At 32.8% G+C, this 20,649-nt stretch overlaps 3 protein-coding genes and 1 non-coding gene across 5 annotated transcripts; 2 read left to right on the top strand and 2 right to left on the bottom strand.

The window, feature by feature from the left end:
- The first annotated feature begins 3,970 nt into the window (after positions 1-3,970).
- Positions 3,971-10,733, top strand: LOC136224658 (homeobox-leucine zipper protein GLABRA 2). The gene is given in 12 exon segments (XM_066013051.1): positions 3,971-4,136; positions 4,231-4,529; positions 4,854-4,971; positions 5,043-5,237; positions 6,446-6,823; positions 6,908-7,009; positions 8,064-8,273; positions 9,285-9,459; positions 9,566-9,837; positions 9,920-10,006; positions 10,085-10,438; positions 10,440-10,733. Coding segments are annotated over 12 exon segments (2,328 nt in total). The 5' UTR covers positions 3,971-4,058; the 3' UTR covers positions 10,500-10,733.
- A 2,099-nt stretch (positions 10,734-12,832) lies between these two features.
- On the bottom strand, positions 12,833-13,543 carry LOC136221652 (small ribosomal subunit protein uS17c). Its single transcript, XM_066009059.1, has one exon. The coding sequence runs from the start codon at positions 13,452-13,454 to the stop codon at positions 12,969-12,971; it is 486 nt and encodes a 161-aa protein (XP_065865131.1). The 5' UTR covers positions 13,455-13,543; the 3' UTR covers positions 12,833-12,968.
- Positions 13,544-19,470: 5,927 nt separating this feature from the next.
- Positions 19,471-20,361, top strand: LOC136221625 (photosystem I reaction center subunit VI-1, chloroplastic-like). 2 transcript variants are annotated; one of them, XM_066009018.1, is made up of 3 exons: positions 19,471-19,695; positions 19,789-19,912; positions 20,084-20,361. In XM_066009018.1, exons 1-3 carry the CDS (start codon positions 19,562-19,564, stop codon positions 20,261-20,263), a joined length of 438 nt encoding a protein of 145 aa, XP_065865090.1. In that variant the 5' UTR covers positions 19,471-19,561; the 3' UTR covers positions 20,264-20,361. The 2 variants fall into 2 exon arrangements, with proteins under 2 accessions (XP_065865090.1, XP_065865089.1); XM_066009017.1 differs by having other exon boundaries at positions 19,481-19,695; positions 19,786-19,912.
- TRNAT-AGU (transfer RNA threonine (anticodon AGU)) lies at positions 19,968-20,041 on the bottom strand. Its single transcript has one exon. It is a non-coding gene; the product is annotated as a tRNA-Thr (tRNA).
- Positions 20,362-20,649: the final 288 nt, after the last annotated feature.

Genomic DNA, 20,649 nt, shown 5'->3' with positions numbered 1-20,649 from the left:
GCAGATTTGATCTTCAACTTTTGAGGGACCGTATGAGTTCTTACGAACATAGAATTGAGCAAAGCTAAATTTAACTTTAGAAAGTCAAGAACAAATGTTTAGAAGGGGTCAAAGGCTAAAATAGACTTTAAATGGTCTAAAACGGGCTTGAAAAATCACTGGGCAGATTATACTAAAAGCTGGAAGCAGAATGTGTAAAAAGATTTGAGGTGCAAAGATTGATTTATGAATGGAGTTTTTGAATACGGAATTAGGCAAAATAAAAGACTAAATTTAACTTTAGGAAGTCAGGACAAATGTTTAGAAGATATCGAAGATAAAAACAGATTTTAAATAGACGAAATCGGGCTTGGAAAACAACTGGACGAATTATAACAAGAGTTGGAAAAATTAATTTGGAAAATGTTTCTAGCTAAGGAATTGAGAACTTTAGGATTATGAATGCTAAATTAAATGGAAAGAACTTGAAAATGGGCTATTAAAAACTTGAATTGAAGATAAAACAAGTTAGAAAAAGAAATTATAACTAAGAACTTGAAAGAAAAAACTAAGAACTTAAGGGAGCGTTTGGTTCACAAGGGGTAAGGGAAAAGGAATCAAGAAACGGAAACTAAAGGAAATTAAGGAATAAGCATTCATACCCCTATGTGTTTGGATATGTTTAGGAAAGGGAATGCAATTCCACCCCATTCTCTTTGTGGATGTTTGGTTCAAATAGGGAATCAAAACTATTTTTTTAACTTCATATATAATAAAAAAAAAATTCAACTCTTTTACTATAGTTTCCATAAAACGTGAAATAACTTCATATATAATCCCAAACAATCCAAAAGGTCACTCACTTGCTACCCTTATTGATAATAATATAAAGTTCATAAAAGTTAAAATTTAAACTTAACAAAGTTCATACAAATTAAAAAAACAAAAACAAAAGTCAAAAGTCTTCTAAGCATAATACTTCATCACAAGAAAGAGTTTAAGCATCTTCATTGTTCTTTTCACCAAGAAAATCTTTGACAACAATTTTTATACATACATGTGCATCTATTAATAAAATATAAGAATTAAAATCAAAAGATAATGAAATAGAGGAAACTGAAATAAAATTAATCAAAGAAAATGCATAAAAATTATATTTAAAAAGAAAATAATTATTTTAAAATAATTAAAAATAAATATTAAAACTGAATAATATGATAAAAGAAAAAAATTTGGTCAAAATTATTTTTCAAGGTAAAAAGGTAAAAATAAATAAGTATAAGGATCAAAAGTGAAATTAATCTAGTGATAAAAATATAAATAAAAAAATATAAGGATTAAACAAAAATAAAAAAAGTAAAATTTAGTCAAAAATATTTTTTGAGTAAAAAAATTAAAAATATATAACGAAAATGAAATTAATCCAAAGATAAAGAAATGTAAAAATAAAAAAATATAGAGACCAAAATAAAAAATAAAATAAAATAGAGAGTAAAGTAGAATTTTATAAGGAGTGTAGAAGTTTAAGTTAGAAAGAGAGGGGAAAGGGAATAGAAAACCTTAAGGGGGAGTGGAGAATGTGTTAGAGGAGTTAGGGGTAAACCCAAAACTAAGAAAGGGCAAATTGAATAATTGAATTAGCAAAACAAACACCAACAAATGGAATGAAGCCTCTCCTTTCCCTTACCCCCCTTAAGAAGTAAGAACTTAAGAACTAAGAACTCAAGTAGAGAGTATGGGAAAAGACCTTTAGGAAGGGGTTTTCATGTGTTGAAGGAGTGAGTATTAATGAAGGATTGAAGGTCCATTTATAGTATTTTGTTGGAACATTTGAGGTAAATAATTCAACCATTACCACTTATTTTTCTCTCAGATTTTCACCACAAATTGACACCTTATTAATATTAAATGAAAGAGGTTTATAAAAAAATGTTGAATGAAAGAGATTTTATCCCATCAGAAATACTCAATGAAATCTCTAATTGGGAAGTTTGAAAGTTATATGGAAGTTGTTTTCATATTATTGAGTGGTATGTATAGATTATGAGCTAATGGTAAATTTCTTGCACATGATAGCGTTGTTGTTTATAAATTCATCCTCATGAAGGCAACAAAATGTGTATTGGGATCCTCTAGTCCAGTGTAATCTAGTAGTCGATGTGTCTTTCAATGTAGTGTTAATGGAGTTTCTATTACTCTTTGGGAAAAAAAGAGTATGTGCAGGTATTTGATAGCCTATCATACCTTTAATGACTCTTTTATCGAGGAATTGTTAGAACAAAAGTTCTCAAGACTCGTATGTCGAGGTTTGGTTGTCTCACTTGTTGTGATTCTCAGCAGCTGTAACTAAGCTTATATAATCTCAATGTAAGAGTTTTGCAGCTTTTGTTGAACAATTGCGAAGGTCATAGTAGGATTTGCCTAGTGATACTAGAGAGTTTCTCTGTGGTTGTGGTCGTTGTTTTCGTTTTCATGAGAAGGTGTTGGATTGCTCGGACGGTCGAGTTGAGAGAATTGGCTTAAAGGTTGTCTAAGTGGGTTCCACGCTTACCGCACAAAATGTTGGGTCTAACTTAAGAGTTCGATCGCTGACTTGTTCTTCAGATCTTGACTTGCACTTGGTGCGTCCCTTCAGTACACTCTGATGCCAAAGTTAGTAAGATTGTGAGGAGAAAGTACTAAAAAGGAATGTCAAATTTGTCCTAAAAAGATAGGAAATACCTTTTTTTTATAGAGGTCCCAAGGGGTGAGATTACCTTATTGGCCTTAAGTGAAACAATGGTTAATAAGTTGGTGTAGAAGCTGGTGAGGCTCCTAATCCATTGTTGGACGAGTCTTTTGATAGTTACGCGTCCATTTAGGTTGGGCCTTCAATACATTGGGTCTGAAAACTATTTAATATTTAAAATTATATTAACTTGAAATTTAATAATTATAAACAAAAAATCTATTAAAATGATTAAGTGGTATAAAATGCATAGATTAACCGATCGAAGTAATAAATTAATCGATATATAGTTAACCGGTTCTAATGGACTGATAATATTCTAGTTAAGTTAGGATGACAATGGGTAAAGATACTCATGAAATCCAGTATTACTCGACTCTAATGGGTTTATTCGAACTCTATGTAAAAGGAGACAAGTATGTGATTAGCCTTCTAGGTACTCGCTACCGGCAATATCAAAATGAAAATTATCATTTTATGAAAATGAACTATTTATTTTTATTTATTTTTATTTTAGTGTTTTTTTTATATAATTTGAATAATTTAGATTTCTTGAATTATGAATGTTTGTTAAATTTGTAGGTAGTTTATTAAATTTATGTTTTGTAGAATAGGGTGGCTGATCGTCTGACGCAGAAGGCCATGAGAAGATGTTGGGAGTTACAACCTTCTCTTCTCCTCCTGATTTTCTGTCTTCGTTCCTTTTGGAGGATGTGGTGGGAGTTAGCTTCCTTAGGCTAATCCCGGGTTAGGTTTTTTTTCTTGGTTTTTTGTTTGTTTTTTCTTTCCTTTTCCTACCAAAAAAATTAAATTTATGTTTTGTTAAATTTTTAATTTATTTGTTTTAATGTATCGGTAAATATTCATGAATTAAATGAAAATAATATGAGATTAAAAAAACATATCCGTTAAGATAATGCGATCGTTATAAATAATTTAAAAATTAAATGGATAAAGAGATGGGATTAAAATTACCACGGTACCCATTGTGATACCCAAGTTAAGGCAGTACATGAAACCTTAAAAGAGAGGGTAAAGGGTAGAGCTAGAAAGAGAGGTTCAAAGAAAAAGTGCACTAAAAAGGAAACTGGGAAATACCGTTGGAAAGAGTAGATATAGATTCAACTGCTTTAAAGTTAGTTGGATCTTCTTCTCATTTGAACAAATATCTAACAGTCAACTCCTACCAGCCTTTTTCTTTTCCCTCTCTTTTTCTGACTTCCCAAACAAAACTTCGAGCTTCATTTTTTGTTTTATATCCTTAAATCAACAAGACCCCACTTTCTCTCTCTATCTAAACCTCCATTAAAACACCCATTTTATCACCCCCAAACCCCCCCTTCCTTCTGCCATGGGAGTCGACATGTCTAATCCACCTTCTTCTCACACTAAAGACTTCTTCGCCTCTCCTGCTCTCTCTCTCAGCCTCGTAAATTTCAATTCCAATTTTCAATTTTAATTTTAATTTCCCTCATTTTTTTTTGTTTTGTGTTAATTAATTGGTTCTGTGGTATTCGAATTAGGCTGGAATATTCAGAGGGGCAAATAATGCTGCGGCGGCGGCGGAAGCAGCCGGGAGTGCAGATGTGGAGGTTGAGGAAGGGGAGGAGGGAAGTGGCGGAGGAGGAAGAGAAGGAACTGTTGAGATTAGCAGTGAGAATTCAGGTCCGGTGAGATCAAGGTCAGATGATGAATTTGAAGGTGAAGGAGAACATGATGAAGAAGATGAAGATGGTGATGGAAATGGAAATGGAAAAAATAAAAAGAAAAAGAGAAAGAAATATCATCGTCACACTGCTGATCAAATCAGAGAAATGGAAGCGTATGTTTTTTTTTTTTTTACTTTTTTAATTTCCCTTTTTACACTATATACTAAATTTTATTTAATTCTATCTAGGATAGGTGCAATTGCATTGCATGGGGCTTGCTTATTCATTAAATTTAATTTAATTACATCATAAGTTATGAAAAGATGACTCAGAATTCCTTTTCGTATGTTTCATACGATCATATAATCACTCAGAAAAAAAATACTTTCAAAAGCATACTTTTCGTATAAAGTTCATTGAAAAAAAAAACTTATATTATAATATTAATTAGCATTTTCATATGAATGAATAGTATATAAGTTAATTATAATTTACAGGTTATTTAAGGAGTCTCCACATCCAGATGAGAAGCAAAGACAGCAATTAAGCAAACAATTAGGACTTGCTCCAAGACAAGTCAAGTTCTGGTTTCAAAATCGTAGAACTCAAATCAAGGTATTTATTTATTTATTTATTTATGTGGTAATTATTTAGATTAAGAAATATGAATGAATGAAAAATGACAGGCGATACAAGAGAGGCATGAAAATTCATTACTGAAAACGGAAATGGATAAACTGAGAGATGAAAATAAGGCAATGAGGGAAGCTGTGGGTAAAGCTTGCTGTCCAAACTGTGGCACAGCCACTACTAGCAGGGAAGCTTCCTTTTCTACTGATGAACAGCAGCTTCGAATTGAAAATGCCAAACTCAAATCCGAGGTAATTATTATTACTATATTTAATCATTTTACAGCAGTTGAGAAAATGTGAGATTAGATATCTTGGGTTTAGTGAACTTGAATGTCAACTCATCAGGAAAATAAAATCTCATTAATAAGGACTAAATAAGTACTACTGTAATAATTACTTCATGTGCATCTACCTCTGCTTCAACTCTTTCTATTTTATCAAATTACCATTCAACTTTTTACTTTAATTCATAAGTTTTTATAACAATAAATTTTACAGATAATTATAAAAAAAAAAAAAAAATTGAAGGTTATTGAGGAGAACTAGCTTAGGTTTTAATTAAATATAATTTCAGTCCCAACATTTATCAAGTGGGTCAATAAAAAAATTCACTAACAAAAATTGACATATTAAATAAATATATCATCATTAACTTTATAGTTAGAACTCTCAAACCCAAATATTACATGAGGGTGTTTCGTTCATTTTCATGCTTTTGTTTGCATTTTCACTTTAAAATAGAGAGTTTTAGATGTTTGGTTAATGATCTTCTGTTTGCATTTTACACCTGAAAATAACTTTTTATAAAAATAAAGAATCTCTGTATTTTAGAAAAACAGTTTCTGTCCAATAATAAACAGCAACAATAAATAGTAAAATAAACGGGTCTTAAACTCATAGACAAATGGTAGAGAATGCAAGTATAAAATGGTGCCTAGGTATAACATTATGTTTCAATTTTTCTGTGAAAACTTTAATTGCGGGGTTTAACAAACATATATGAATTAAATTTATATATGATGGTTAAATTAGCTCTCCTCTAAAAAAAATTGAGGCTATTTTGATAATTTATTCCCTAATTTTTAAAGAATGTGATAATAAGAAAAAAAAAATTACAAATTCTTTTTTTACAATTTTTTATGTACAATATGCTTTAAGCATTGAAAAGAAACAACATAAAAATAATAGGTTGAACATATGGTGTGCATATGAACTTGACACACAAATCTTAAATTCGCTTGGTATAGTATAATTAATCTTTTTTTTTGTTATTAATACAATCTCTGGAATTAAGGAGACCAATCAATTTTTTTACCAAATTTAAAATAAATATTTAGCCTAGAAAATATTGCTAAATTTTATTGACATAACGATTCAAACATATAGGCTATTGATATTAAAAATTAAATATATATAAATAACATCAATTAATTGATAACGTGTATTGTTCATTGCAGGTAGAAAAACTTCGAGTAGCTTTAGGAAAGTACCCTCCAGGGGCAGCACCGTCGTGCTCGGCCGGAAATGAGCAAGAAAACAACAGAAGTTCACTAGATTTTTACACAGGAATATTCGGGCTTGAAAAATCAAGAATTATGGAGATTGTTAAACAAGCAATGGAAGAACTTAATATAATGGGAACCGCAGGTGAACCTTTATGGATTAGGAGTGTTGAGACAGGCCGTGAAATCCTTAACTATGATGAATATATCAAAGCGTTTAAGGTTGAAAATCCAACCAATAGTCCTAGACCAAAAAGATCCATAGAAGCTTCTAGAGATACTGGTGTTGTGTTTATTGATCTTCCTAGGCTTCTCCAAAGTTTCATGGATGTGGTAAGAATTTAATTATTTACCGTTAAATCGTGTTTTCGTATCAGAAATTAACGAAATACCTAATTTTAATTTGTATGTTTATAGAATCAATGGAAGGAGATGTTTCCTTGCTTGATCTCAAAGGCAGCCACGGTTGATGTTATATGTAATGGTGAAGGTCCTAATAGAGATGGAGCAGTACAATTGGTGAGTCATACTCACATAAGTGACAATTTTAATTTGATTAATTATTTTTATTAGTATATAGTATGATATGATAATCATTAATCACAATTTAGAAGAAATGGACATGACTTTTAGCAAATTAATGTAAGTGGGATTGTTTTTACTAATAAAAAAAGCAAATCCCATATATAAAAATAACAGTGCAATTAATGCATATGGTCCATATAATGTAAGGCAGGCACCCCTATGGATATTGAGGACCACTCAGCTAAAAGTCAAAATTTTCAAATTTCTTTTCCATAAAAGAAAAAATAAATTCAAATTTCTTATCACAGTGTTAGCTAGGATTTACTCTCAAGAAAATAAATACTTTAATTAGACTTGATATATATTAATATAGAATTAGCTCAAACAAACTTTCAAACTTACTTGGAAAGGTAAAAAATTTATACAGTCACCGAAAAAGTAGTGACGTTAGTAAATTTGTGTTAATAATAATGTTATTATAGTAGTAAATTTGTGTTAATTAAATCACCATGGCTATCTTCAATGATTTGGATCATAGCTATCACATCAACAACATCTTACGATATCTCTGATACATATTGACATGGCTCTCATGTGGCGATAAATGTTTGATACATTATTTCTAATAAATTTTAGCATAGAAATGGAAAAAAAACGGAAAATGAAACAGACACGAAACGCGGAAACACTAATTAAGAAGAGTTTTGTGCAACATAGATTGCCATAGCAGCCATGTCAACTTTCCAATGGTATAGATCGTTGGATCCAACTATAGTGACTTTATTAACACAAATTTGCTATTCAAATGATTTTATTGAGTCAAAAACTATTTTAATGTCAATCAGTGAACTATTAGTCATTGAACTTGCTTAAGGTGATATACGTTTCAACTTATTCAAATCGGTTTTTACTCTGACACATAACGCTAGAGGTTTGATCATGTTAAGTTCATGTGATTAACTAGACATCCTTAAAGTTCGCTGAGTTCAATAGGTTTTTGGAACGGAGAAGTGTGAGAAATGATGAATATAGTTGGAATGGAATGCAGATGTTTGCAGAGGTACAAATGCTAACAGCAATGGTGGGCACAAGAGAAGTTTATTTCGTTAGATATATAAAGAAGATAAGTGCAGAAAAATGGGCAATAGTTGATGTTTCAGTTGATAAAGTAGAAGACAACATTGATGCCTCACTTGTTAAGTGCAGAAAGCGCCCTTCTGGCTGCATAATTGAAGACAAATCTAATGGCCATTGCAAGGTAACATTTAATGTCTTTTAAATAATAGTACCAACTTGTTTGTCTTTTATAAATTAACATTTTTGGCTCTTTCTCTATGTTTTACTATATAGTTTCAAATGTTTCACATTAATAATCTGCTTCTGTCCATTTCCAATTACATATCCTTATCCAATTTAGACAACAACCTGACTCAAATCCCATGAATCACTCACTCACCTCATTAATTACTTCTGTCAAATTCAAATTGCATCTTTATCACTATCAAATTGACCCAAATTCATAATTTTTTCCATGGAGATTGCTTCAATGCCTATGAATACTTAATCCAAATTTTTTGGATGTCTTTACCATAAAAAAAAAAAAAATTGGGATAAGATCCAAATTTGCTCATTCATCCAAAGATCAATTTTTTTTATCCCTAACATTTAATTTAAATGAACTGATTTGACAGTTATTCGACCATTTTGTCAATAAATAGAAGCAATTTCGTACATTTTGTCAGATTGTTTATAACTAGTTTAATAACATAATAAACACTCTAAACTGTTTTTTGATGACTAACTTGTATCTAGCAAACTTAAATTTTGATATTTTGGCAAATTGTTTGTACTATGTTAGTAAAAGAATAGATATTTTAGACATTTTTTTTGTTGGAAATGTCTGATTTTACAATTAAATAACGAATCAAATAACAGTAAACAACTTTGTTTAAAATTTCCGGTTGGTAAGAGTTAAAATTAACCTCTTTTGAAAACATGAGAGGGAAAATTATACCATTTCATAAGTTAGGGTAAACCTTCACTTTCCCAAAAATGACTATGGAAATTTAGCCTTATCCCAAAAAAAAAAAAAAAATTAAAGATCCATACTTAGATTCACAGGAGCTCTACGGATAGTCTGACGACCCGTGTGTGATTAAAACCCTATCCTAATCCTCCTAGATCCGTTGCTGGATTAGACATGACGAACTTAACCTTGAGACGAGAATTAAGGGGAAGGAACTCTAAGGTTGAATGGAAATGGTTTCAGGTTACATGGGTGGAGCACTTGGAATGTCAGAAAAGCACAGTTCATAGCATGTACCGGACCATTGTAAGCAGTGGTCTGGCCTTTGGTGCACGGCATTGGATCTCCACTTTGCAGCTTCAGTGCGAACGTATTGTCTTTTTCATGGCCACCAATGTCCCCACTAAGGATTCTACTGGTACCTACAACTCTCATTCACATTCACATTCATTTGCTCTTATCTTTTTGAGAAATTAAAACTACACAACTGACTGTAAATGTAATTTGATGGTTGAAAAACATAGGTGTTGCAACCTTAGCTGGGAGGAAAAGCATATTGAAACTAGCACAGAGAATGACATGGAGCTTTTGCCGCGCAATTGCAGCATCGAGCTACAACACATGGACCAAAGTCACAAGCAAAACGGGGGAGGACATAAGGGTTTCTTCCCGGAAGAACTTGAACGATCCTGGTGAACCCTTAGGAGTGATTCTGTGTGCAGTTTCTTCTGTATGGTTACCTGTCTCTCCTCACATTCTGTTTGATTTCTTACGAGACGATGCTCGTAGAAACGAGGTATATATATAATTCCCTTAAGCTAATTATCTATACCATTAAAGTAGTATTCTCTGATATGATATGTCTGCTTCAATTTCAGTGGGATATCATGTCGAACGGAGGCACAGTGCAATCCATTGCAAATTTATCGAAAGGACAAGACCGAGGAAATGCAGTAACTATCCAGGTAAGACAGTTAGTTCTCTTATATTAGAGACGTGTATTTCACTGATCACGACTCTAACCTTTTTCATATCTATTGCAGACGATGAAATCGAAAGAAAATGCTACATGGATACTTCAAGATAGCTGCACAAACAGTTTCGAATGTATGGTAGTGTATGCACCAGTGGAAATAGCAGGAATGCAATCTGTAATAACAGGATGTAATTCAAGCAACATAGCAATATTACCTTCAGGATTCTCGATTCTTCCGGACGGAATTGAATCAAGACCCCTAGTGATCACTTCAAGGCAAGAGGAGAAAGGTACAGAAGGGGGATCTTTGTTGACAATGGCGTTCCAAATCGTAACTAATACATCTCCTACAGCCAAATTAACCATGGAATCTGTGGAATCTGTTAACACACTTATATCCTGCACATTGCGAAATATAAAGACAAGGTTGCAATGTGAAGATAGTTGATTACTGGTTAGGAAGACAGCAATTAATTGTATAACTTATAGGTATCTAGGTTTTGTCTTACTATTTTCCCTCCAGATTTTAGATTTTGATAGAGTGATGTTTTTAATAGGTTTGGCTTGTTTGTGATTTGATATGGGGGAGTTTGAAGCCAAGTTAAAATCTCTCTGGTTTGACATTGTGGAGGGGTAGAGAAAGAAGTGATTTACAAACTTTATAAAGCTAAAAAAAAGAGTGAAATATTCTCATGTATAGAATCAAATATTTCATTAAATGTCATTTTGTGTTCTTTCAAATTGCTATTTCAACATTTGAAATTCAAGCAGTCACAGAATGTAAAACCATAACAGCTATGTTGCACCAAAACGGATACTAAGAGACGTTGTATTTAAGAAAAGTTAGCTAAGAAATGGTAATAGAAACGGCAAAGAAATGGAAATAGGAACGGACACGAAATGCAGAAACACTAATGAAGAAGAATTTATGTGCAACGTAGCATAACAGCTATCATTAACAATGGTTGAAAAAAAAAAAACTTGTTTCCTCTGATGAATATGTAGTTCTAATGTGTAAGATAGAATTATGCACACTAAGGACTAGGAAAAAGTAACATCATAACTAAATGACCAACACAAATTATGTAACCACCTAAACTAATATGGAAACTCTCAGCTTTGTCCAAGTCTGATTCCTTGGATCTTACGTCTTTAAATCACGTCTACGTGTATTAGAAATTTACTTAATTAATATAGCTCCACCACTTCATCTCCATTTTCAATGTAGAATTTAGTTCATACATGCCCCTCCATCTCTGTCCTTTAAGGCGCTCTCCTTGCTCAGGCATTCAACCCCGACGACATTCCCTCAGAACTGAATCGTCACAGGCCCATTAGCTACCATCTGGTTTGTCCTTGAATCATACATTGACGTGAAGAGTCGGCTTTGATACCATTTGTAACGACCTGACTTGATACCATATAGATATCGACGCTCTGGCCCAAGTTTCATTCCTTAGACCTCATGTTTAAAACATGTTCATATATATATTGGAAACCCACCTTATTAATATAGCTCAATCACTCCCTCTTCATTTCTAATGTGGGATTCCGTTCATTTCTACTCCTTACTAAAGCCTCCTATCCCGGTACCATCGCCTCAGAAACGGGTTGTTACAAATTAACAAATGCATATCCTGCTCCTTGGAAAGATTCAAAATGAATATTGCATAACGATAATATTGTATGAGTGCTTGGAAGTTAACCAAATTATACTTGCACTTACGTTCAGTATTGTTCACACTCATTACTGAAGCTACCTAAAGCAGAAAGCATGATTCAAACCCAGCATTGCCATTCAGAAAAGGCAGAGAAAGAAAGAAGATAAACACATCATAAAACATGCATTTCCATCTCTTCTGATATACAAAATTACAGCGTCTTCCATTCAAAATCTTGGGATTAGTAGGAACCATCAAACACATCTATGAAAATTTTCTGAATTAAAGCTAATCTCGTGGCCAGTTGCCAATGCAATGCACATTACACAGCTGATGCGAAAGCCCCATTCGTCATTAATATTATTCAATTCTCAAGCACAAAGTGGTTCCACTTCATAGTTTATATCCATAGTTGAACTCATTTAGCCATTATACAAATCCCAACTAAAAGTACCCGCAGAAAACAAGAGACTGAACGCAACACAGGAGCAATAAATTCATTGTAAAGGTACAAAAGTGATCCATGAGCAAAAGAGAATAAAATCTATCTAGGAAGTAATTAATACACACCCCCACACAGACACACAAAACTGTCATTCTTCTGGTACTCGTTCTTCTCATAAAATGGCTCTAAAAGTTACAAGTAAACAATGACTCAAAGAAGAACCAATGCAGCACCAAAGGTGATTGATGAAATCTAGAGACACTAAAAGAACATAATGACATAAATCTCAACAACTAAAACAGATTAGCAAACTATACCGCAACCGATTAACACCAATTTCAATCCAGAATATGGAAACTTACAAGAATTCCTTTTCCATCCATTATCACACATTTGAACGTTAACGTTAGGATAGAATCCACAATTGCAATTGAGCATTCAAATACATTCAAAGTCACTATAAACCATACAAGAAATACTGACTGAAAATTCAATTTAAGACCAGGAGTTTTCGGATCCTAATGAACTCAATGACACCTTCAAAATTAAGAATCTTCTATCTCTTTTGACACTAAAGACACTAAAGGGAAAAATGCTATGGTCCTTAATACACCTACTCACCAAAATCAAGTATCTACATTTAGCCCCTTGTGGTTCTTATTTCAAGGAAAACAAAAAATGGAAAAGAATCATCGGATTAGTACTATAATGCAAACAAACATATGAAACAAATTTATTCTCTAACCATTAAATTACACCGAAATCCAAACATCATCATTGAAAAGTATCAAACTACATCTCAAGAATCAAAAGGATAAGCACAATTACAGCAAACAGACCTCAAATTAAGCTTGCAAATCCTGTTGAGTCTCCAATGGAATCCCAAGCTCCTGAGGAACAGTTCCCTCTGGACTTTCGTTCTTTTCCTTCTTCTGTCTAGGAGGAACTGGGATAGCAATAAAAGCCTTAGTCTTGCTAATGGGTTTGCTTTTTTCAAGCTGAACCAAGTCACCAACTTTGAACTGGTTCTCCGGGTCGTGAGCCTGAAACTTCTTCTTCTTTCTAACCCTTCTCTTGTACTTAGGATGCGGAGCCAATCGAGTAACCTCAACGGCCACAGTCTTGTCACTTGATGCGCAGACGACTTTGCCTTGCATAGACCTCATGGCCTTGATTGAAGGTAGGAAAGAAAAGGGTTTTGGGGGAGGAAAGGAAAGAGATGTAGTTGGTTTTGAGAGATTAGAAAGTGGAGTTGAGCCATGGAGGAAAGGAGAAGAAAGGGTGAGGGAATTGAGTGAGGAAGTGAGGGACATTGACATTGTTAGTAACATTGTGCTTAGTTTTCCTGTTTGAGTTTTGGGATTTTGGGGATAAGAAGGGAAGGAGAGGTTTTGTTGGTTATCTTTGCGGATTGGGTGTTCGGTTTTTAGGGGATGGGAAATACTATTCTACTACTGGGTACATGATCAATGGTGCGCTTTTTTGTTTTTGTTTTTCTTAAGATGTAAAAAACATTTAAAACCCTAACATAATTTTATCTCTAATATTATTATAAAATACAAATATTTATTCTTTATTCTGCACCAAACAATTGGATATGAAAAAAAGATTTCATATTTTTTATAATTTAATAAAATTTCAGATTAATATTTATAAATTCAGTAAAATATTTAAATTTTTTTGTCCAATTCGTATAAAAGACCGTATATTTTCAAAAAAATTATTTTTAACTTTTTTCACATATAATCATATGTTTGTGTTCTGTTTCTAGTGAGTTATAAAAGGACACACATGTGAAATGTAGATAACAATATTCATGACCGAGAAAACAGTTTGATCAATTAATTTTCAAATTGCCCAACTTGTCAAGTTGTGGGTAAAATTGCTCTTGGTTGTCAACGTTATGGATAAAATTATATAATATTTTAGATGTTAGAGGTAAAATTGCTACCGACGGTAAAAGTTAGTGGTATTTTTGCACCTTATCCATTTTTATTATTTAAGATTTATCGGATTAAATTTCTATTTGGGCCCTATAGTATCTAAAATTTTATCATTTTCATCTTTTAGTATCATTTGGAAACATTTTACTTCGGGTAAATTACACTCATGGCCACTGAACTTTACCCATTTTAACATTGTGGCCGCTGAACTTCAATTATTAACGGTATGACTTCTGAACTTTACACTTTTTAACACTTGTGGATACTCAACGCCTCAAAACGACCGTTGAAAGTCTCAAAATAAATTTTTTTGAAGATTTAATGATATTTTAAAGAATTTTAATTCTTGAAAATTTTCGTTTTGACGTCGTGTTGTTTGGTTAGGAGAGATAGTGAATTTTTAGAAAGAGAAATCTCAAAAAAATGTGATTTTAAAAAATAAAAAATGTGGTTTCATGGTAAATATCATTTTAAACAACTTTAATTCTTGAATATTTTCATTTTGAGGTCGTTAACGATCATTTTGAGCTAGTTAAAGTTCAGTCGCCGCCGGTGTTAAAAAGTGTAAAGTTCAATAGTCATGCCGTTAATAATTGAAGTTTAATGGCCACAATGTTAAAATGGGTAAAGTTCAATTGCCATTGGTGTTATTTACCCATTTTATTTCTGATGTATTTCCATTAGTGACTGTTAACCCATTTTGAATTGAAAATTAATTGATTTGTTAAATTTTGTCACATTGCATAATTTTTTACACATAACATATATAAATGATATTTTTTATTTTTTTCATCTAATTTAATATGCGGATAAATAAAGAATTAATTTTTATTATTTATCCATACATTAAGTCTTATGAAAAAAAAAATGAAATAATACATTCTCAGCTTTTCGAAATTGTCAAAAAACTACAATTAACTCATAAACTTTAAAATGTTACAATTAACCTTCTCAACTTGCTTATTTAGAACAAATAACCCCTCAAATTCCATGTCACAGTGAGGTTGGTTATAACGTTTTGAAGTTCCAATTTTTTGAGGAGTTATTTGTCCCAAATAAGAAAGTTGAGTGGGTTAATCGTAACTTTTTGAAGTTCAGGGGTCAATTGCAGTTTTTAGACAATTTCAGAGGATTGGAAATGTATTAGGTCAAAAAAATAAAAAATTGCTATATTTACATGTCACGTGTCAAAAATTGTATCATGTGACAAAATTTAACAAATCAAGTTAGTTTTTCATTAAAAATATGTTAAATGTCACATATGATAATACTGCATGGGGGTAAGTATTACTAAATAATTGACAGGATCAAATGATAAGATTTTAGATATTACATGAGGCGAATAAACTTTTATTCTAGATTTATTTGATAATCACATGGATGTTTATTTCAGGAGCATGTTTTAGTTCTTTACTCCAAACAATATGAAACATGATACTTAGTTAGGTTTATAAAACAACGACTTTTAACTTTTTAATGGAAATAATAGCTTTTAGAGTCCGATTTTTTTCTTTCACCACAAAAATTGTTTGTATTTATATGATTTTAATAAAATTGTCCTTATTTCTATAATATATTTTTTAATGGGTTTAAAGCACTGTTTGGTCCCTGATCTATTCAAAATTTTATCATTTGGCCCATGACCTATTATTTGGTCACATTTGGCCCCTGATCTATTCCAAATTGGTGAACTTTTATCCAATTTGGATTCAAACTTAACAGAATCATTATCTCATTGATAAGTAACGATATTTTGACACTTGAACTTAATAGATTTTAGTTTAGGATTTGTTTTTTGTTTTTTTCTTTTTTTTAATCTAATTAATTATTTCCACATAATATGAAAAAAAACTTTAAAAAATATCATGTTTCAAGTTTAAGTGTCAAAATATCGTTACTTATCAATAAGATAACGATTCCGTTAAGTATTCAAACAAATTGGGTGAAATTTCACCAAATGAGATAGGTCAATGGCCAAATGTGACCAAATAATAGATCAGAGGCCAAATGACACAATTTTGAATAGGTCATGGGCCAAATAATGCTTTAAGCCTTTTTAATGCTATTCCTATCCTTATAATACAATTTCTGAAAGAATAAGATTTTCTCCTTTCAATAAATTATTGTTTTTAATTTTTATTTAGTAATTTAGGTTATTTTTTATATTATTTTTTTAATTTATTTACCGATTAATTTAAAGTATATCTATATTAAACATTTTAGATACTAATACCAACATTTCATCGTTATTTTATCAAATACTAATTATTAATTAACTAAGAACAAACAGCCCACAACAACACCAAACAACTATTGGCTAACATATAAACCAAACACATCTTAAAGATTAATAAAATATGTAATTTTTTTATAGTTTGTCCAATTTCTTGGTTCGAGACTCATCATGCACTCTTTGAGTAGATCTTATTTTTACACATAAAAATGGACAATTGTTGGAGGCGAAATTTTCAATTGTTATTAAGAAACAGATTATTATAAAAAGAAGATAACGTTTAAAAATGAAATATTAAAAACAAAATAAAAATCAAAAGTTAAAAAAGAAAAGGAAAGAAAATAGAAAAAGAGAGGAAAATCAGCTCCTAATTTTCAGAACATAAACTCTAAAAACCTTATTTTTTGGGGATATCAAATGATAGAATCTTGCTGAAATAACGTGGAATCCTATATCTACTGCTCAAAATGAAGCCATGGAATATTTATGGAACTCAAACAGATTCGTATTGAGGACATTATATTCGGTTGAAAATGATTGTTTATCACAAAATTGAAAAACGTGGCTAATTGTTTTAATCTGGATTTTTAGCCATTTTCACATCCATTAACACACATTTTTAGCTCCAAGTCTATAAATTGAGATAATAGAGAACATGGGTAGAGATTTTAGGAAGTTATGGTTGCGGAAGTTGTGTAATTCCTTGTTCTTCAAGTGACAACAACTATAAATACATGTTCATTCTTTATCTTCAACTGGGGCACCAAACAAAAACCAGAAACAACTCTTCAATCAAAATTATTTGACTTTAAACTTGTGATTACAACCATTATTAATTTCTCCAAGCCCTGACCATTGATCCCCAAACCCTTTGATCACATTTCAAGCCTCCAATTTACTCTAATTCAATTCTTTATTAGCTCAAATACAGTTTTCTCAAGCCAACTTTGCCCAAGTTTTCATCATTGTTGTAATAGTCTTTAAGTTCTTGAATCATCCTCAAACATACACTTTATCCCTCATTTTTGGATATAGTTATTCGAATTTAGGGATGTAAACGGGGCGGGGCGGGGATTCGGTTTCCCATCCCCGTCCCCGCCTAAACGGGGATTCCCCGTCCCCGTCCCCGTCAACTAAATGGGGACAAAAACTGTCCCCGTCCCCGCCCCACGGGAATCCCCGCGGGTACGGGGAATCCCCGTTTACCCATTTCGTACAAAATTATCAATTATAAAAAAAATTAACTAAAAGACATAAAATAATTAATAAACACTAAACCATTAAATGTTTATAGAAAACATTAAATCATTACAAATATATAAAAGTTACAGAGAAGGGTGGAGATAAAACCTTAGAAAAGGAAGCAGAGAAGGGTAAAGAGCTGCTAAAGATATTTATTTAGAAATTCTAATATTTAAAAAATTTAATATTTGTTACTTACTTAGTGAAAGATTAACAAAAAAAATAGAATGAGTTGATTTTAATGGGTTATAGTTCGATTCTCCATGCTTACATTTTAAGTAAATGTTTTAGCATTTTATTTATAAACGGGGATTAAACGGGGATTCCCCGTCGGGGCTTTACGAGTATGGGGATCCCCGCGGGGCGGGGATACCATTTCCCGGCCCCGCCCCGTACCCGCCTACGGGGACCATATTGGTCCCCGTCCCCGTCCCTGCTAAGAAACGGGGCGGGGAATCCCCGCCCCATCAGGGCGGGGCCCCGACGGGTACGGGTATTCCCCGCCCCAGTTGCATCCCTATTCGAATTACTCCTGCCATCGTTTTCCAAGTTTTCAGTCCTTTATTTTGTTTCTAGAATTGATTCCACTTGCCCTTTACTCGATTTTCTGCAACTGAGTTTGACTTGTTATGAGCTTGATATTTGCTCCAATTTCCAACCCTCAATCGTTGTCATTTCCATTTCGTTTGCACTGCGATTCGGGTCGATTATTCGCTCAATAACCATTCTAAATTTGGCTCTTAATTTCGATTTCCCTTCGCATAACTCCTTATTTTAGCTTTTAATTTCTTACAGCGTTTATCACAATTTCACTAACAGAATTAATGTAATTTTCAGTTGTAATTAGACCTCGGCATGGACCGATAAGCCCATCCGTCCGATCCGAGCCCAGATCCATTTAGCCGGGTCTGGACACATAAAATTAATGTCAGGCCCGGTCCGGCTTAAGCCCGAATAAACCCACCTAGAAAATGAACGGGGTTGAGCTATATGAATATCCGTTGGGCCCGGCCCGGCCTGACCCGTTCTCTAGGAAATGCTGTTTTGAGTTGAGGGGAGATTAAATAGTTGAATGGTGAACCGCATTTTTATGTCTTAGAACTTTATGTATATATGCTACTGAGCCTTTCAATTGCACTACTGTTTATTAAGCCGTTAAACTCTATGCGCTGGTGCTATCAAGCCATTCGACCTTAATTTTTTTCTATTGGTAATTGGAACCTATTTAGCCTAATTTTTTCTTTTTTTTTTCAGCTCCTACACCTTATTATTTCATTTTAATTGATTTTTTTAAATATAGATATGGGTTTGGGTGGACGGGTTTGAGATTCTTTTTTAGGCCCGAGTCCGAACCCGACTCTAATTAGTGTAGGCTTGGGCTGGGCTTAGGCTTATCAGGTTTTATTAAAAGCCCGACAGATCCGGTTCGAACCCGGCCCATGCCGAGGTCTAGTTGTAATTAATACTTTCCTTTCCAAATGAAAATATATTTCTAAAAAGTTAATAAAAAAAGAAAAAAAAAATATTAAATCGTTATGTTAATTTTTACTTTTATAGTGTCATTGATTCAACTAGTTAAACTTTAATTGAGTTAGGAATCCAATATGAATTTTTTAATTTTTGAATCTTTTGTATAATTGTTCGTTAAGTTTAACTTTAAAGTGTATGATCACAACCTAAAAATATTAAATTAGTTGGAAATTAATTTTCTTAGTTAAGAGACAAATTTAAACATTACATGATCTTATACTAAACAATCTGCCTTTATTTAAAATATTTTTAAACCAATATTTAATAATTTATAAACCAATATTTGAGTGGAAATCCAAAACGGATAGGCTTATCCAACATGAATCCACAAGACACCACAAAAATGACTCGGAATATCTCTCCAAAGAAACCCATCATGCCACGTGGTGTAGCTGAAATCCTTGCAAAACATCAAAAGTAGCCAGTTCCAAATCACCCCTCCTCAAGTTATTCCCAAGTGAATCACAGTCACAGGAACCAAAACCAGGCCATGGCATCATTAGCAACTACTTTTGCTTCTGTTCAACCTGCAACCACTGTGAAGGGCCTTGGTGGCAGCTCCCTCACCGGAACTAAGCTCCATTTGAAGCCATCTCGCCACAGCTTCAGACCCAAAAACATCAGGTACCCCAAAAAACAATGCCTAAATTTATGATTTTCAACTTAGGGTTTGTTGAATTTAATTCTATTAATTATTGTTTGGTGATTTCATAGAAGTGGTGGTGTAGTGGCTAAGTATGGTGACAAGAGTGTCTACTTTGATTTAGAGGATTTGGGTAATACTACCGGCCAGTGGGACTTGTACGGTTCAGATGCTCCTTCTCCATATAACCCTCTCCAGGTATTTTCATGTAAAATGTACCCAAAATTAAAAAGGGAAAAAAAAATAATGTATATGCTTTCATTGAGAGTCGAACTCAAGACCTCCCGCTTACTAAACGGGTGCTCTAACCAACTGAGTTATGAAAGCTGATTATTCAAATTCTGACTCAGAATTATTTGAATTTTGCAGAGTAAGTTCTTTGAGACATTTGCAGCTCCTTTCACAAAGAGAGGATTATTGCTCAAGTTTTTGATATTGGGAGGTGGCTCTACTCTTGCTTACCTCAGTGCTACAGCTACTGGTGATCAACTTCCTATCAAGAAGGGCCCACAACTTCCACCTAAGCTCGGTCCACGTGGCAAGATCTAATTTTAATTACTCTTTTTTCCTGTGTATGTATCTCCCCTTTGTATACTTTGTTTTCTCATAATCTTGCTTATTAATTCAAACATATTCCTTAATGTTCAGTTTTTTCTGCCCTTTGTTTGATCATAAAATGTTACTTAAAAATGCAATTAATTGTACATGACGAATTATTTTGTCGGAGATTCCGTCACTGATGTCAAATCTGAGACGGATTCTGAATATTTCGGGAGACGGAGAGGTCGACAGATCCTCCGTGACACCCGGGCCAGCTGCCTGTAGAGTTGAAGAATGGTATTTCAGTGGAACAATTCATATATGCACTTGTTTCACAGATGAAAAATTGTATAGGTTATATAGATAAGTATACATAAATGGCTTATATCTTCCCT

Source organism: Euphorbia lathyris, chromosome 3, assembly GCF_963576675.1.
Source record: "Euphorbia lathyris chromosome 3, ddEupLath1.1, whole genome shotgun sequence".
NCBI lineage: Eukaryota > Viridiplantae > Streptophyta > Magnoliopsida > Malpighiales > Euphorbiaceae > Euphorbia > Euphorbia lathyris.
The sequence above is the reverse complement of the archived record's forward strand: the minus strand, read 5'-3'. Positions and strand labels throughout refer to the sequence as shown.

Excerpts from the sequence above, each read along its gene's own strand:
- LOC136221652 (XM_066009059.1), bottom strand. The coding sequence starts at position 13,454 with ATGTTACTAACAATGTCAATGTCCCTCACTTCCTCACTCAATTCCCTC.
- LOC136221625 (XM_066009017.1), top strand. The coding sequence starts at position 19,562 with ATGGCATCATTAGCAACTACTTTTGCTTCTGTTCAACCTGCAACCACT. Across the intron at positions 19,696-19,785 it reads TTCAGACCCAAAAACATCAG|AAGTGGTGGTGTAGTGGCTA; the intron begins GTACCCCAAAAA and ends GTGATTTCATAG. Across the intron at positions 19,913-20,083 it reads CTCCATATAACCCTCTCCAG|AGTAAGTTCTTTGAGACATT; the intron begins GTATTTTCATGT and ends TGAATTTTGCAG.